Source organism: Nicotiana tomentosiformis, chromosome 12 (genome assembly GCF_000390325.3).
Source record: "Nicotiana tomentosiformis chromosome 12, ASM39032v3, whole genome shotgun sequence".
NCBI classification, from domain to species: domain Eukaryota; kingdom Viridiplantae; phylum Streptophyta; class Magnoliopsida; order Solanales; family Solanaceae; genus Nicotiana; species Nicotiana tomentosiformis.
The window spans coordinates 46161232-46180748 of NC_090823.1; the positions used below are offsets into that span (position 1 = coordinate 46161232).

At 40.4% G+C, this 19517-nt stretch overlaps 2 protein-coding genes and 1 non-coding gene across 3 annotated transcripts; all 3 read right to left on the bottom strand.

The window, feature by feature from the left end:
* Positions 1-1016: 1016 nt before the first annotated feature.
* Positions 1017-1120, bottom strand: LOC117280969 (small nucleolar RNA R71). The gene has a single exon (XR_004511559.1). It is a non-coding gene; the product is annotated as a small nucleolar RNA R71 (small nucleolar RNA).
* A 9538-nt stretch (positions 1121-10658) lies between these two features.
* LOC138902572 (uncharacterized) lies at positions 10659-11075 on the bottom strand. The gene has a single exon (XM_070190454.1). It carries the CDS (start codon positions 11073-11075, stop codon positions 10659-10661), a length of 417 nt encoding a protein of 138 aa, XP_070046555.1.
* Positions 11076-11437: 362 nt separating this feature from the next.
* LOC138902573 (uncharacterized) lies at positions 11438-11893 on the bottom strand. The gene has a single exon (XM_070190455.1). It carries the CDS (start codon positions 11891-11893, stop codon positions 11438-11440), a length of 456 nt encoding a protein of 151 aa, XP_070046556.1.
* Positions 11894-19517: the final 7624 nt, after the last annotated feature.

Genomic DNA, 19517 nt, shown 5'->3' on the forward strand with positions numbered 1-19517 from the left:
GGACCTCAACCAAGCACACCAACAAGTCCTAAAACATCATACAAACTTAGTCAACCCCTCAAATCACATTAAACAACTTCAAAAATATGAATCACATCCCAATTCAAGCTTATTGAATCTAAGGAAATTCAACTTCTACAAATGACGTCAAAACTTTTCAAAACACGTCCGATTGACCCCAAATTTTACACACAAGTGACAAATGACATTACGGACCTATGCCAACTTTCGGAATCAGAATTCAACCCCGATATCAAAAATTCCACTCCCGGTCAAACTTCCCAAAAATTTAACTTTCGCCATTTCAAGCCTAATTCCACTACGGATCTCAAAATCATAATCCGGACACGCTCCTAAGTCCAAAATCTCCCAACGGAGCTAACGGAACCATCAAAACTCCATTTCGAAGTTGTTTACTCATAGATCAACATCTGGTCAATCATTTCAGCTTAAGCTTACAACCTTGAGACTAAGTATCTCATTTCATTTTGAATTCATTCCGAACCCGAAACGACTACCCCGACAAGTCACATAACAGCTATAAAGTACAAAATGAGCAGTAAATGGGGAAACGGGGCTACAACTATGAAAATGACCGGTCGGGTCGTTATATCCTCCCCATCTTAATCAAAATCAACCCTTGCCTGGGAGACCACTTGGCGATTAAGCTAGACCGGTCTACAATAAAGGTTTTTCAAGTGTTATACCACCTCCAATTGCAGCAAATAATTTCGAATAGAAGCAAGGGTTACTCCAAACTCTTCAGAATTATTGTATCTTCAGAGGGAAGCAAAACGAAGATCCAAGCACATATATAATGGACTTCGAGGAGATTATGAACACCTTTCAGTACAATGGTGTGTCACATAATGTTGTTTACTTAAGGGCATTCCCCTTCACACTTCAAAGATGATGCAAAGCAGTGGCTTCGAAGCTTACCTAATGGATCGATTCGAACATGGGATGAGATGACCAGAAAATTTCTTGATAAATATTTCTCATCAGCTAAGACGGGCAAGTTTAGAAGAGAAATCCATAACTTATGCCAGAACGATATTGAGACTGTGTTTGAAGCTTAGGAGAGGTTTAAGGAAATAGTCAGAAAGTGTCAACATAGCGTAATTAAACTCTGGATGCAACTCCAGGACTTTTGGGATGGATTGACATCGGCCTCACGTTGAACATAGAGCAATGCAGTTGAAGGTCCTTTGATGAAGAAGAATCCAGAGGAGATAGTCACAATTCTTGATGAGTTGTATGAAGATACAAATCAGTGGCCTTCTGAGAGTGCTGAAAGAAAAAGATCGATAGGAGTTCACTAGGTTGATGCTAACACATCTGTACAAGTACAGCTTGATTCTATGGCTAAAGAAATACGTAAGTTGACCTAAGCTATGATACAAAGTAAGCCTCACGCAGCTTGTGATATATGTGAAAGAGGACATCCTACTTATGAGTGTCAAGCCTCAACTGAGGAAGTGAATGCTGTGGGAAATTATAATGCGATGGGTCAGAGGCACCCCGGTTTTTGATGGAGTTCACCTGGAGGTACTGTAAATGCATGGCAACAAAATAACTCTAGACCTCAGGGACTAGGAGCTTCAGTCTTCCAAAACTAGCAGAGGCAGCAGTTTCAGCCTCAACAGTGCAATTAGCCTGGTCTAGAAGATCTAATGAAGGCCTTCATTATCAAGACAAATGAGAGGTTGGATGCTCACGGGGCAGCTATCAAAGAATTGGGTATTGGTTTTCGAAACTTGGAGAGACATGTTGGACAAATTGCAATAATATTATCTGAGAGAGTTCTAGGTACTCTACCAGCTGATACTTACAGAAATCCCAAAGAAACAGTGAATGTTGTGACCTTGAGAAGCGGGCAAGTGTTGAAAGATACCACTCCAATCCAAAAAGAGGTGGTACTTGAAAAGAAAAATGCGGAGCAACTGAAGAATGATATTGATAAGAAAAAGAAAGGCAAGAAGAGTGCTTACAGAAAGAAGAATGAGGAAACTTCGAGAAGGGATGAATCTAATGAGACCGAGCATATGCCTACTCTACCTTTTACTCAAAACCTATATATAGAAAAGCTGGACAAGCAATTTGAGAGATTTCTGGATATGCTGAAATATGTTAATGTAAATATGCCATTCATATAAGTGCTCTCCCAAATGCCAACATATGTCAAATTCTTGAAGGAGATCCTGACAAAGAAGAAGAAGATAGAAGATACCTTAGTGGTCAAGCTCACATAGCATTGCAGTGCGATATTGCAAAACAAACTCCCATAAAAGTGTGGAGATCCAGGGAGTTTTACTATACCTTGCTCCTTAGGCTTTATTAAATTTGATAAATCTTTATGTGATTTTGGTGCCTCAATTAACTTAATGTCTCTATCTATTTACAGGAAACTGGAGAAGTAGATTGGAGAGATAAGGTCAGTGCCAATATTTTTGAAGCTGGCAGACCAAACGACTCTGATACCCAAGGGGATTGTCGAAGATGTCTTAGTTTGGGTAGATAAGATTGTATTTCATGTAGATTTTATAGTAGTGAAAATGGAGGAGAACAAGGAGGTCCCCCTCATATTAGGAAGACAATTCTTAGCAACGGGTAGAGCAATATTAGATATACACGAGAGAATGCTCATGCTAAGAGTGGGTGAGGAGACTGTAACTTTCGAGATGAATGTAGAAACGGGGGTGAAAAGGAGAAGCCAGCTTCAAGTGTTGAGTTGAAAGTGAAGGGCTCAAAAGAGAAGGCTGCGGCGAATGAGAAAGATAAGTGTGGGGTGAACCCCAAGAAGGAGGAGAAGAAGCTTTCTACATGGATGTGCACATTAGTTCGAAGGCGAGGAATGGATCCCGACTTCGACTCAAATCCCGAGTAGATATTCAGGGAAGTTTCCTTTACCTTGTGCTTATTAATTATGTGTCATGGGGATATGCCACAACTTAAAGTGTGGGGTGGGGATATTTGTATGTATATGTGTTAGTTTAGTTTTGTTTAGTAGGTTAGAGATAGAAAAAACTTAAAAATACATAAAAAAATTAAAATTTTCAATTTTTCCCGACGATGGATATCACCGACAGGTTTCTTGAGGGATTAAATTCGTAAGAAAAAAGACAAAAAGATTTTCTTTTGTTAGGTAGTGTAATAATTACCTCTTGGTTTTTCTTTGTGCCGCGGGTCTTTTCCAAGTGTTTTGTTTGAACCGGGTGTAGTTAGCTTTTATTTTTTTTTAGGAGTAGGAAACCTTGTACTATTAGTTGAATTGAAAGAAATGTTGAGAATAATGAGTACTTTAGTTGTGATGCTTAGGATCAGTTTTTTACTCTTGTATAAGTACCTTAAATTGTATGATCTTAACTTTGCTTAACTGCTTTGACTAGAGTGTCTTGATGAGTCCGATCCTAAGTTAGTTATGTGCCATGTCGGTGTGAGGTTCTGTGTTATTCTGTGCATTCCATTTGATGTCTAGAACTTGCCCCGTGTGTTTGCAAAGTGAAATAGTAGATTTGTTCAGTCATGGAAGTGATATAGGCGTTTCTTGGTTAAGCCAGTTATAAGCTTTTACCCACCTAATTGTTATATATCTTAGTTAACCCCTTTGAGCCTGTAATCATGTTTCTTTGGCAACCACATTACAAGCCTTACCCATTTGTTCGAATTGACCATCTATTTTAACATTGAACCTCTCGTGAGCACTTGAATTTGTTATGAAATTGGTTGGTTTGGCTTTTGAGTGGAACTAAGGAAATAAGGAGAAAGGTGCACTGTTTTGAAAAAGTAAGAGCCACTTGAATTGAAAAAGAAAGAAACAATTAAGTGTATGATTGTGAAAAGTGTTCTTTGATAGTGGTAACTTTATGTAATTGTGTTTAAAGAAGTAGAGAGTTAATGTATATTCTTGTGAAGGTGGAGTTATGATTTGACATAAGTGTGGGGTTTTGAATTATTAATGTATATGTATTAAAGTGATTAGGGAGGTGTAGTCACTCTTATACCCAAATGTATCCTACCCATTCCACAGCCTACATTACAGCCAAATAAAGTTCTACTTGATCCTTGACTAAATGAGCTCAATTAGTAGAGTAGTACACTATGGGCAAGCCTATAGTGCATCTTTTGTGGCATTTGAATGTTGTTTCTGATAATGAGCTAATTCCTTCTATCTTGAATTCCTAATTGTTCTTAATTTTCATTGTGTATGGAACTACTTTCTATTGTTGTGTGAGGGCACTTGATTCATGAAGAAAAGGTAATATCGTTGACCTCTGTGTTAGAGTAAGTGAGCGGGTTGTGAAAATTGCATGGTGCTTTTAAGTCAAATCTTGAGGTGAGGATGTTACAGTATTGTACTTAATTTGTTTTAAATTTTCTTAGTTTGATGAGCTATGAGAGATGTTGAAAAAAGGTCGTGCTCTATGTAAAGTGTAGTTTGATTGCTCGAGGAAGATCAATGGTTTAAGTGTGGGGTGTTGATGGTAGGCTATAATCTCGTACTTTAGTCGCTTATTGCACTCTAATTTACTGCACTTTTATTGTGTTTGAGCTTTAATCGCTAGTGTTTTGTACTTATTGTGTATTTTATGCCTTGTAGGAGTGATTTCGGGTTACATAGATGTTATGGATCTAATTCGAGTGATTTGGTGCTTTGAAGTCTGAGTAAAAGCCCAAGGGATTAAGCCGGAATCGTGTTCGGGGGTCGAGGACCATGTCTGGATGACAAAACGCACGAAACAATCCGTACTCTGAGAAAACCACACTGTTGCGGCGCATGGGGCGCCGCGTGTGTATAATTTCCCGCTGCCTGTCAAAAACAACTCTCTGGATTTTCCCACTAATGCCCCTTATGGCGCGTCGCCCCATGCGGCGCGCCTGTGCAATTTTTACAGAGTAAACGGAAGAGGTGATTTCGTTTGGGCTTAAAAACATGAAAAAACATTATTTTTCGGACTTTTGACATATTGGAGACCTAAGGAGGCTAAGTAGGAGTTGGAGGAGCAAAAGTACAAGGATTTCATCATTCCTTTCTCACTCAAGACCCGAGTTTGGATCGAATTTATGTTTTCCTATCTTTTAATTATATTTGTGATGAATTGCTCCATATCTATGGAGTAGTGTCATGCCCCGAACTTGGGGGGGCGAGACCGGCACCCGGTGCCTCACCTATCCTTGTGACTAAGGGACTCTGAACATATAATGTCATACTTTGGTCATGGGCCACATTGCAAGATAATTTGCGAAGCAAAATATAAAACTGAATGGATACTAACGCTGACAAAACATCGATATGTAGCTGGGCCGGCAAGGCCGTCCTAACTACTACTGCTGACAAACCAACAAAATATATATACAAGGCCTACAAGACCAACATACTGCACGAACTGACAGGTTATGTCTACAAGCCTCTACTGATGGATACCCATAGCCTATATACATATATACACAAGATGTACACAAAACTTCTAGACCCAGCAACTCCGAAGGATGTGGAGCTTACCGACAAAGCTAAACTCGGGCAACACCTACTGAGGAGGCCTACCCGTCTGTCTGTCTGAACCTGCACGCATGAAATGCAATGTCCCCAGAAAAAGGGATGTCAGTACGAAATAATGTACCGAGTATGCAAGGCGATAAAATAACTAAAAGCTGCAACTGAACTGATAATATAATAACTGAAAGTAACTGGGAGTCAAAGATGATCTGGAGGTATACTTACCTGCTGATACTGACTCAACTCTCTCAATATAGTAAGTAAAATAAATGTTCGGCCTTACAAGGCTCGGTATATATATAACTGCTCTGTCGTAGTAGGCTCGCTCATAGGCGCTTGGCCAGACTAGGCTCTGTATCTCGGCCAGTTGGGCTCGCTCATAGGCGCTCGGCCATAGTAGGCTCGATATATAACTTACCATCTGATCAGAGGTTGCCCAATGGGGGCCTTCCCATCGATTATAGCTCGATGGTAATGAAAATACTGTAATACTGTATATCTAAATGAACAAGAAATGGGAAACCTATTTTAGGGTCAGAAGCATGTTAATACTTTGCCTTGAGATAATGAAATAGGATAACGTAACCAAGAAACACTTGTTTTATTTTAAAACTGCGTGCTGCTAGTTGAAAACAAAAGAAGCATAGGCTATTCTGCATACCAAAGAACATTTGCACTTTTGTCACGTAATAGAAGGACCTGCATTTCTTAAACACTGATTTTAATATCCATCTTCAACTAAGAGTAATGCAGACTCAGTCCCCACAAATAACCTCTTTACATGCAACTAGATGTTGAATTTGTGAGCTAGGTACAGTCCATAAATAAGTATATATAGAACCTCTTCTCTCTTGACTAGAAGAAGACAATACTCAATTGAATAAAAAGTCCCGATAAGGGAGAATACTGTAACTTATGAGACTAGGAAAATGTACATAAATTCTGGAATATGAATTTCTCTTTATGCCTCCTTATCAAACTCATGTAATTACGAGATCATGCCAAAATAAAGGAAGGGCTTAGCCTTAACATACCTTGAGTAGGGCAAAATCCCGTTGTTATTACGAAATGCAAATTTCGTATGAATTTCTTTACAAATCTAAGAACTGTCGTTGCTATTGTAACATGAAGTTTCATGATGTAAACTTCATCTTTACAAGAAGTTCATGCCGTTGCTAATATGAACTTCCAAAATCTCCTCCAAAAATGAATTTTTGATATCAATAGAACATAATTGTAAAGATGACTAACATAGGCATTCCTTCTAGGTTTTTGATGACTAAGTGTATTGTCCATGTGTCTTTCTAATTTAGTAGCCTAAGTCAATAGTCATTAGATATTTCTCCACTTGCTGCCACGTGGGGGGGCGGGGGCTTTGTCCCCACCTACAATTATAAATAAATCCTTAATTACATGGTTAGTCTCTCGTTAAACCAATAATTGACCAATTACCCACATAATTAAGAATTATATGAAATTACTTAAAATAATACTCATTTTTAATACACATTATAAATCATACTATCATGGCCATATGGTACTTTGTGTGGTACTAGTCAACAAATATCGGGTATTATAGCTCGGACCGTATTTTATCCCAAATTTCCAAACTTTGACGAAACTTACTTTGTTCGATTCGCTTACCCTTTCACCTTCACGAATTTACATATCCCTTGTTTGAAATAGCATAATACGTGTAATCTCAAAATAATTTCCTTCCCAACTTATGTCGATTAACTTATGATGAAACTTTAATGTATGAAAATGCGAGATGTAACATTCTTCCCCCTTTATAAGCATTCGTCCTCGAATGTTTATTCTTAGAGACTTCGGGAAAACTTTACCAGAGTCTCTTCCGTACATTAAATTAAAACCAATATGTACGCAGCCAGAAAATATACTATACATTCCATGGCCAATGTCTATAAATAGAAACACTTGGCTTCATACAGCTAACCATTATAAATTCTTAAAATCAACAATAAGAGCTTACCTGATGACCTACTAGCTTGAATAGAGCTGTGCGAAGGTATCCCACCTCGAACCATATCTTCATTTTGAAATAGGTGGGGGTATTTAGACTTCATTTCTTCCTCCGCTTCCCACGTCATCTCTTCCACATTCTTACTTCTCCATAAAACCTTCACGAAGGCTACCTCCTTATTCTGTAGCTTGTGGATTTGTCTGTCTAAGATGGCAACTGGAATTTCCTCGTATGACAAGTCCTCCGTAATCTGTACATCATCTGTGGGCACCACCTGGGAAGGATCGTCAATGCACTTCCGTAACATAGATACGTGAAAAACTAGATGGATAGACTCCAATTCCAACGGCAATTCTAACTCATGAGCTACTTGGCCCACTCTCTGAATGATCCTATAAGGCCCAATATACCGTGGTCTAAACTTACCTTTCTTGCCAAACCTCATCACGCCCTTGATAGGCGACACCTTTAAGAATACCCAGTCATTAACCCCGAACTCTAAGTCTCGTCGCCGAACTCTGGGTTGTCAACAATCGCTCTTGGATAAGCTTTACTTTCCCTATGGCCTGCTAAACCAGGTCTGGCCCATGTAACCCAGATTCTCGAACATCAAACCACCCTATAGGAGATCTGCACTTACGCCCATACAAAGCCTTGCACGAAGCCATCTGGATACTGGAGTGGTAACTGTTATTATATGCAAACTCGATAAGAGGTAAATGTTCATCCCAACTTCTTTTAAAATCCAACACACATGCTCGTAACATATCCTCGAGCGTCTGAATTGTGCTAGGCTTGTCCATCAGTCTGTGGATGAAAAGCTGTGTTGAGATTCACCTGAGTCCCTAGACATCTCTGAAATAACCTCCAAAAATATGTTGTAAGCTGGGCCCTACGGTCAAATATAATATATACTGGTACTCCGTGTAGCCGCACTATCTCCTTAATATATAACCTTGCATAGTCTTCTGCTGTATATGTAGCTTTGACCGGCAGGAAATGAGCTAATTTCGTGAGCCTATTGACTATCACCCATATGGAATTGAATTTACGATGAGAACGAGGTAAACCCAACGAGGTAAACCCGTGCTAAAGTCCATGTTTATCGCCTCCCATTTCCATGTCGGGATCTCTATAGTCTGCATTAGCCCTCCGGGCTTCTGGTGCTCTACCTTCACCTGCTGGTAACTAGGACACTAAGCGATAAACTTAGTAATGTTCTTCTTCATATCGTTCCACCAGTACACGTCCTTAATGTCATGGTACATCTTCGTCGACCTAGGATGAATGGAGTACCACGAATAATGTGCCTCTAATAATCTTGTCTCGTAGCCCTGCTACATCTGGAACACACAGACGACCCCTATATCTGAGAACTCCATCTCCCTTGATCTCTAACAATGGCTTCTTCTGCTGCGCAACTCGCTCTCTCAACTCGACCAACTCTGGATCCTCGTACTGCCTCTCCTTTACTTCAGCTATGAGAGATGATTTTGCAGTATTTTGGAGTACAACTACACCATCGCCAGAGTCTACTAACCGAACCCCCAAACAAGCCAATTGATGAATCTCTCTAGTTAATTTTCTTTTTTTGGCCTCTACATATGCTAAGCTACCCATAGATCGGTGACTTAAGGCGGCTGCTACCACATTAGCTTTGCATGGATGGTAGAGAATGTTAACATCGTAATCTTTCAATAACTCAAGCCATCGCCTCTATCGCAAATTCAATTCTTTCTGCTTGAAGATATAATGCAGGCTTTTATGATCTGTAAATACATCAGCATGAACGCCATATAAATAATGCCGCCATATCTTAAGTGCATGGACAACTGCAGCTAATTCGAGGTCGTGGGTCGGATAATTCCGCTCATGCTTCCTTAACTGCCTTGAAGCATACGCAATTACTTTCCCATGTTGTATCAGGACACATCCTAACCCGACACCTGAGGCATCACAATACATGGCATAACCATCTGGACCCTCTAGAAGTGCTAGAACTGGAGCTGAGGTCAACCTATTCTTAAGCTCCTAGAAACTCTGCTCGCAAGCCTCCGTCCACTAAAACTTAGTTTCTTTCTGTGTCAACTTCGTTAATGGTGCCGAAAGGGAAGAAAAACCCTCTACGAACCTTCGGTAGTATCCTGCTAAGCTTAGAAAGCTACGAACCTCTATCAGAGTGGTAGGTCTAGGCCAAGATTTCACAGCCTCAATGTTCTAAGTGTCTACCTTTATACCGTCATCGGATACAATGTGTCCCAAGAATGCTATAGACTTCAACCAGAACTCACATTTAGAAAACTTAGCATACAATTTACTATCACAGAGGGTTTGGAGTACTGCCCGCATGTGGTCCGCATTCTCATCCTTTGAACGTGAATAAACCAAAATATCATCAATAAATACTATCACGAACAGATCTAAAAATGGCCAGAATAGGCTATTCATCAAGTCCATAAATACGGCAGGTGCGTTCGTCAACCCGAAGGACATGACAAGGAACTAGAAGTGGCCATATCGGGTCCTAAAGGCTGTCTTGGGAATATCTTTCTCCCGAACTCTGACGTGGTGGTACCCCGACCTCAAATCTATCTTTGAAAAGCCTCTAGCTCCCTGCAACTTATCAAACAAGTCATCTATTCTTGGAAGTGGATACTTATTCTTAATAGTTACCTTGTTCAGCTGACTATAATCGATACATATCCTCAGCGAGCCATCTTTCTTCCGTACGAATAGTACAGGTGCACCCCAAGGTGAGGTACTGGGCCTGATAAAACCTTTCTCCAGCAAATTTTTTAACTGCTCCTTCAACTCTTTCAATTCAGCAGGTGCCATTCTATACAGAGGGATAGATATTGGTTGAGTTCCCGGAAGCAAATCCATGCCAAAATCAATCTCTCGCTCTGGAGGAACACCTGGAAGTTTATCTGGAAATACATCTGCATACTCTTTTACTACTGGAATAGACTAAAGTGTAGGTATCTCAGCATCTACATCTCTAACTTGCACAATATGATAAATGCACCATTTTGCGATCATTTTCCTCGCCTTCATATAAGAAATGAATATACCTCTGGGTGTCGCTGTATTACCTACCCATTCAAGGACTGGCTCACCTAGAAAATGAAATCTGGTTGTCTTTGCTCGATAATCAACTGTGGCATAGCAAGCTGCCAACTAGTCCATGCCCATGATAGCATCCAAATCCAACATCTCTATCTCAACTAGGTCGGCTGAGGTCTGAAGACCACAAACTGTCAGCATACAACCTCGGTAAACCCATTTAGAATTAATCAATTCTCCGACCAGTGTAGATACCGCAAAAGGATCACTTAGTATTTCAGGCACTATACCAAACTTCCCCACGACAAATGGGGTAATACACGATAAAGTAGATCCTGGTTCTATCAAGGCACAAGCATCGTGAGAGAAAATGATCAACATACCTGTCACAATGTCTGGTGAAGACTCCTGGTCCTGTCGACCCGATAAAGAATAGCTACGATTCTGGTTACCACCTAAACTGGAACCTCTACCTCTACCTTGACTACCTGCCAAAGATTGAGACTCGCGCCCTGAAGGATGTACAGACATGATAATCCTGTTGTTGAATTCGTTGGTTGTGCCATACCCCCAGAATCTCTATTTGGGCAATCTCGCATAATATGCCCCAGACGTCCACATGTATAACAAGCATCAGAACCGGCTAGACATTGGCCCAAGTGTCCTCTACCACGGATGTCACACCGCGGCAGAAATGACCATGTCTGCCCTGAACCTTGCTGTCGCTGCAAACCCGACGCCCGTGCGCTCTCGCCTGGTCATGACTGAGTATAATGGTCATACCTATAACCCTGTAACTGAGGTGGCGGAGGCCTAGGTGGCCATCTGAAGTACTGAGGCCTATAACTACCCTGAGACTGCTCCTGAGACCTAGAAAATCTCAACTTCTTACGCTACCCTGACTCGGTCCTCACCGTACCCTGCTGCCGATGCCTACCCCTTTCTATATTCTGGGCAAATGCTTGAATCCGGGAGATATCGATACTATCCTGCAGTGCAGCGATGGCACATAACTCGGTCAACTCTGGGGCCAACTCTGCTATGAAACTGTGGATCCTGTCTCGCATAGTAGCAACTATATATGGTGTATATCGGGACAATGAGTAAAAACGGAGACTATACTCTCGAACACTCATATTGCCCTGCTTGAGGGCTAGAAACTGATCAACTAGAGCCTCTCGGATCTCCTGCGGTAAGTACTGGACAAGGAAGTCATCCGAAAAATTCTCCCAAATAGTTGGAGGTGCATCACGTCCCCTGGACCTCTCCCATCCCTCATACCAAAGGATGGCTATATCTCGAAGTCGAAAAACAGCTAGCTCAACTGCATCTTTCTCCGTGGCATGCATAACCCGAAAGATCCTGTGAAGCTGATCTATGAAATCCTACGGGTCCTCCCTCTAATCTGTCCCCGTGAACTCTGGGGGACTCAAAGCAATAAACTCTCGGACCCTTGAACTCCTAAGCCCCTCTGAAGATCCTGCACTAGCGAGTGCCCTAGCCTGTTGCTGGGTAGCTACCAACTATGTCAACAAATGCACTGCACTCCTCAAGTCCTGATCTGATGGAAGAGGAGGGAGAACCGGATGTGCGGTCTCGCTAGGAATCTCCTCAGGTGGTGGAGGAGCCGGTAATGGCTGGGTAGGGGTCTCTCCCTGGGCCTCCGATTGGGCCCCATCTAATGGGGGTAACCTGCTAGTCCCCTCACCTACTGTTGTATCTATCCTCTGGCTAGCCATAGTCTTCCTAGTCATCGTCATTTGTGCATGCAAATGCCAACGCGTAAGTTTAACTCAAATTAACTATAACTCAGTTCTACAACAAGATTTAGATTTCGAAGAAGGGTGACCAACTCCTAAATGCCCTGTAGTCCCCTTCTTATATAATGTGGTGTACAACACATCTATAAACAAGACCCTACTAGACACGGCTTGTAGACTCCCTAGGACAGAACTGCTCTGATACCACTTTTGTCATGCCCCGAACCTGGGGGCGAGACCGGCACCCGGTGCCTCACCTATCCTTGCGTACCAACTTGCGACTAAGGGACTCTGAACATATAATGTCATACTTTGGTCATGGGCCACATTGAAAGACAATTTGCGAAGAAAAATATAAAACTAAATGGAAACTAACGCTAACAAAACATCGATATGAAGCTGGGCTGGCAAGGCCGTCCTAACTACTACAGCTAACAAACCAACAAAATATATATACAAGGCCTACAAGACCAACATACTGCACTAACTGACAGGTTATATCCACAAGCCTCTACTGATGGATATACTATGATTGGAACAGGGGCCCGACCTACCCATAGCCTATATACATATATTTACAAGATGTACATAAAACTTCTAGACCCGGTAACTCCGAAGAACGTGGAGCTTACTGATAAAGCTAAACTCGGGCAACACCTACTGAGGAGGCCTACCCGTCTATCTGTCTGAACCTGCACGCATGAAATGCAGCGTCCCCAGTAAAAGGGACGTCAGTACGAAATAATGTACCGAGTATGCAAGGCGATAAAATAACTGAAATTTGCAACTGAACTGATAATATAATAACTGAAAGTAACTGGGAGTCAAAGATGATCTGGAGGTATACTTACTTGCTGGTACTGACTCAACTCTCTCAATATAGTAAGTAAAATAAATGTCCGGCCTTACATGGCTTGGTATATATATAACTGCTCCGCGGTAGTAGGCTCGCTCATAGGTGCTCGACCAGACTAGGCTCTGTATCTCGGCCAACTGGGCTCGCTCATAGGCGCTCAGCCTCAGTAGGCTCGGTATATAACTTACCATATGATCAGACGTTGCCCAATAGGGGCCTGACCATCGATTATAGCTCGATGGTAATGAAAATACTGTAATACTGTATATCTAAATGAACAAGAAACGGGAAACCTATTTTAGGGTCAAAAGTGTGTTAATACTTTTCCTTGCGATAATGAAATAGGATAACATAACCAAGCAGCACTTGTTTTATTTTTAAATTGCATGCTGCTAGTTGAAAACAAAAGAAGCATAGGCTATTCTGCATACCAAAGAACATTTGCACTTTTGTCACGTAATAGAAGGACCTGCATTTCTTAAACACTGATTTTAATATCCATCTTCAACTAAGAGTAATGTAGACTCAGTCCCCACAAATAACCTCTTTACATGCAACTAGCTGTTGAATCTGCGAGCTAGGTAGAGTCCATAAATAAGTATATATAGAAACTCTTCTCTCTTGACTTGAAGAAGACATTACTCAATTTAATAAAAAGTCCCGATAAGGGAGAATACTGTAACTTATGAGACTAGGAAAATGTACATAAATTCCAAAATATGAATTTTTCTTTATGCCTCGTTATCAAACTCATGTAATTACGAGATCATGCCAAAATAAAGGAAGGGCTTAGCCTTAACATACCTGGAGTAGGGAAAAATCCCGTTGTTATTACACAGTGCAAATTTCGTATAAATTTCTTTACAAATCTAAGAATTGTCGTTGCTATTGTAACATGAAGTCTCATGATGTAAACTTCATCTTTACATGAATTTCATGCCGTTGCTAATATGAACTTCCAAAATCTCCTCCAATAATGAATTTTTGATATGAATAGAACATAATTGTAAAGATGACTAGCATAGGCATTCCTTCTACGTTTTTGATGACTAAGTGTATTGTCCATATGTCGTTCTAATTTAGTAGCCTAAGTAAATATTCATTAGATATTTCTCCACTTGCTTCCACGTGGGGGGCGGGGGCTTTGTCTCCACCTACATATATAAATAAGTCTTTAATTACATGGTTAATCTTCCGTTAAACCAATAATTAACCAATTACTCACATAATTAAGAATTATCTCAAATTACTTAAAATACTACTCATTTTGAATACACTTTATACATCATACTATCATGGTCATATGGTACTTTGTGTGGTACTTGTCAATAAATATCGGGTATTATAGTTCGGACCGTATTTTATCCCAAATTGCCAAACTTTGACGAAACTTATTTTTCTTTGATTCGCTTACCCTCTCACCTTCACGAATTTACTTATCCCTTGTTAGAAATAGCATAATACTTGCAATCTCAAAATAATTTCCTTCCTGAACTTATGTCGATTAACTTACGATGAAACTTTAACGTATGAAAACGCGAGATGTAACAAGTAGTTCCCTTTAGGGTTTGATGGATTTGGTGTATTGATGATTGTTTGTGGATTATAAATCAAGTTTTATGTATTGAAGCATTTCTGGATGATTTAACTGTTGCATATATATTCACTTGTTCATGTAATTGAGAGAGGTATAACTTGTGATATCTTTGCATTATATTGTTGGTTGAGTTCATTAATTCTTCTGAGTAATCGAAAGAGGCTAGTTGAATCATTGATTAAACCTAGTTAGGAGGATAATCGATAGAGGTTATCTTAAAGACCAATCCACTATGCATTCTTGCATATCTTCACGTGATTAAATTGGTTCATCTTGTGAGGTTAAGACTTAATCGAGAGAGGAGTTTTACTGAATGTTTGAACTAATAATTGAGTGAATTCGAGAGACTCACTTAGGCAATAGAAGTGAATTATCTAGAGTTAAATCCCAAACAATTATCTTGCACCTATCCTATCAACCCCTATATTCTCCTACTGATAACTTTCTTTTCTTATTCCTTGTTTCGATTGTCATTAGTCAATAGCTTTAGACTCTTAGTAAATTATAGTTATTAATCATATAAATCTCAAGTGTTGATTCTCCTTAATAGAAATCAAGCTAGAAACTATGGAAATACTATTTAACTCAAATCCCTGTAGATACGATATTATACTATACTATCTTTGACTAGCGAGCATAATTTAAGTGTGTGTTTCGAGCTCGTCGGGTAATCTATGGATGTGTGATCCTTATGATGTTGTGTGAAGAGTTTCTTTCTACCGGTTGGTTATATTATAACGACACAGCCGGTCGTTTTGAGTATTTTCATTCCGTTCAGTTGTTTGAAGTCTTGGGTAGCTTCATATGATATATTATGACTTGTGTGCATTGTCGATTTTGGTTTTCAGGTGATTCAGGATTGATTCGGAAGAATGACTCTCAATTAGGAAGCTTTAAGTTGGAAGAGTTGACCAAGTTTGACTTTTGAGTATTTGATCTCGGATCAGAGTTTTGAGGGTTCTTTTAGGTCCGGATGGTGATTTTGGACTTGGGCGTATTCCCGGATTTGCATTTTGATGTTTCTAGAAGGTTTCAACACTATTTGGCGAAAGTTGGCAATTTGAAAGTTTGGAATGTTCATAAGTCTGACCGGGAGTTGACCTTGATGATATCGGGTTCGGATTGTGGTTCTGGGAATTGGCATAGCTTCGTTATGTCCTATGGGACTTATGTGCAAAAATTGAGGTCATTTCGAGTTGATTTGATGTGGTTCGGCACGAGTTTTCGAAGTTGAATGTTCAAAAGTTCATTAAGTTCGATTTGAGATGCGATTTGTGATTTTGATGTTGTTATGCGTGATTTGAGGCCTCGAGCAAGTCCGTGTTATGTTATGGGACTTGTTGGTATGTTCAGATGGGGTCCCGACAGGCTCGGGTGTGTTTCGCATTGATTTCGAACCATTTTTAGGCCATTTTCAACTGTTGGTTTTTTGCTACAGTGGTGTACATCACGATCTCGGAGCATTGGTCGTGATCGCGAAGAGTAAAATGGAAAAAATGGACATGTGAATCGCATTCACGGAGGAAGCTTCGCGTTCGCGAAAAAACTTTTTTGCTGTCACTGAGCTGACTTCGGAAGCTTATATCATGCAATCTATAAGGAATTTGGAGATAATCCAAAAACAAAAGTTGTAGCTCTTTGTTTCACGCTTTCAAAAAGTCAAACCGTTTGTTATTTGAAGTTATGTATAGAACGTTATGTCTAATACACTACAGGCTGTCTGAGAAGAGTTTGAGAAGGGTTAATGGAAATTTATTCTTCGCGATCGCGAAGGGTAAAATTTGTGCTGAAAAATTTTGGAATTGCGATCACGATGCTAGAGACCGCGATCGTGAAGGGTACCTCTGGAGTAGTGTACAAAGTACTATATTTTAAAGGACTTCATCATTTTATCATATTTTGATTTATGGAGTTCGAATTTGGGCGATTTTGGAGGCGATTTTCACCACATAGATTAGGGTTAATGTTTTCTACTCAGTTTTAATTATATTTCATGAATCTATCTTCGGTTTTGGCATTTGGATTATGGATTTTAAAGAGAAATTGGGGGTTTTTTTCTAAACTTTCTTAAAGTGATTATTTGAGTTTTGAACATCGATTCGGAGTCTTTCACGACCCAAAATCCTAACTTGTCATAATGGCGCCTATCGTGGTATTAGGCAAGCCGACATTTCGAAATAATTCCAACACATTTAACAGAAATGAATTAAAGCAGTTTAAATAATAAAAGTTCTCATAAAAACAGGGATAAAAAACCCAAAACACAACGCAGAAGTTCCCAACTATCGGGGTGTCACAGAGTACATGAGCATCTATACGTCACAATTCTAGAAAATACTGTCTATGATAGTCTGAAACTAAATACAATAAGCAGAAAGATAGGGAAGGAGAGACAAGGCCTGCGAAATGCCGGGCAACTACCTTGGAATCTCCCAAAAGATCAACTATGCAATGAAATCAACACCCACCGTGTCCGGAAACTCCTGAATCTGCACACGAAGTGCAGGGTACAGCGTGAGTACAACCAACTCAGTAAGTAACAATACCAAATAAAGAATTGAAAGTACTGACGAGCTTCACAGCTAAAGTTCAATTACAGAAATTTAAACATAGTAAGGTAGGCATGCTTTCAAGTTCGACAAATAAGGCCAAAATAGTAATTCATGTCAAGTTCAAATGAAACAGAAAATAATATCTCTCAGAAATTTCAAGACAGTGATATATGACAACTGAAGTGCAACAACAATGAAGTCAATGCATCCTCTCAGAGCAACACTCTCCCATTCACTCCAACCTCACATTCACTCTTTCCTCACAGTCACTCATTCCTCTCAATCACTCAGCACCCGTCACTCGGCACTCGCACTCAGTAGGTACTTGCGCTCACTGGCGGTGTGTACATACTCCGGAGGGGCTCCTTCAGCCCAAGTGCTATAATAAGCTAATCATGACATACATTAGTGAAACATGTTGCAGAGTGCAGCCCGATCCCATAAACATCCTCACAACCAGGCCCTCGGTATCACTCAGTCATTAATCTCTCCAGTCTCTCTAGCTCTCATAAATCATGATAAGCAGCCCAAACAACAATAATATGATGCATCAATAGTGAACAATATCGACTGAGATGTAATATATAAGTAAAACTATGACTGAATACAAAATAATAATTTAGCAGATAATTCAACATGTACACGACCTTTGTGGATCCCTACAGTGCCAACACATAGTCTACACATGATTGCTAACATGATTTGTGGTTTAATTTCTCTAATACATGGAGAATGTACAGATAACAACAGATTACTCAACTACACAATTCCATGGAATTTGACCAAGTCACAATTCCTACGGTGCATGCCCACACGCCCATCACCTAGCATGTGAGTCACCTCAAAACCAAATATATGATACGTAATACGAGGTTTCGTACCCTCAGAACCAAATTTAGAACGGTTACTTACCTCAATCCGGGAAAATCTCTACTCCAACACACCCTTTGTCCCTCGAAACAGCCTCTGAATGCATCAAATCTAGCCATAAACAATTCGATATAATCAATACGGGCTAAAGGAATCAACTCCATAAGGAAATGCTAAGTATTTAATCACAAGTCAAAAATTGACTGAAAACGTCACGAAATTAGATAAAAGTCACAAAACCCGAAAGCCCATTCAATCAAGAGTCTAACCATACCAAATTTATTAAAATCTGACACCAAATCATCACCCAAATCCCCAAATCAAACTCTCCAAATCCCTAGCCTCAAACTCCCAATTTACACCTTAAATACACACTAACTAGGTGCGAAAATCAATAGGGAAGCAAGATTATTGATCAAAAATGAGCACAAGGGACTTACCTCAAGAATCCCCTCAAAAACCCTCTCAAGAATCACCCAAACTCGTGCTTGAAATGTTTGAAATGAAGCCAAAATCGCGAACCCGTGTTTTAATTATCTGCCCAGCACTTCCGCTTCTGTGGGAACTTAACCGCTTCTGCGGCATCGCGGAAGTAACATCACATACGTATCTGCAGCATATTCCACTCCTGCAGTCCTTCACTCCACTTTTGTGGACTCGCTTCTGTGAGAACCCAAGATGCCTCTGCGGACCAAGCCCATCTGCAGAGCTCAGCTTCTGCGGTTCCCCTGACCACAGATGCGGAACATTCTATCGCACCAGCGTGCCATCCGCTTCTGCGCACCTGCGGCCACGCAGGTGCAGAAAACTTCTCGCACCTGCGAACACCTGCACACTCCCCTCCAAGTTGCACTTGTGCAAGCCAGCCCACACCTGTGATCAAAGCTCCGCATGTGCGGTTACACCAGCAGAGGTCAAACTTCAGCAATCACTCAACTTCAAATTTTGATCCATTAACCATCTGGAATCAACCCGAGGCCCTCGGGACCTCAACCAAGCACACCAACAAGTCCTAAAACATCATACAAACTTAGTCGACCCCTCAAATAACATTAAACAACTTCAAAAACATGAATCACATCCCAATTCAAGCTTATTGAATCTAAGAAAATTCAACTTCTACAAACGACGTCAAAACTTTTCAAAACACGTCTGATTGACCCCAAATTTTGCACACAAGTGACGAATGACATTACGGACCTACTCCAACTTTCGGAATCAGAATTCGACCCCGATATCAAAAATTTCACTCCCGGTCAAACTTTCCAAATATTTAACTTTCGCCATTTCAAGCCTAATTCCACTACGAATCTCAAAATCATAATCCGGACACGCTCC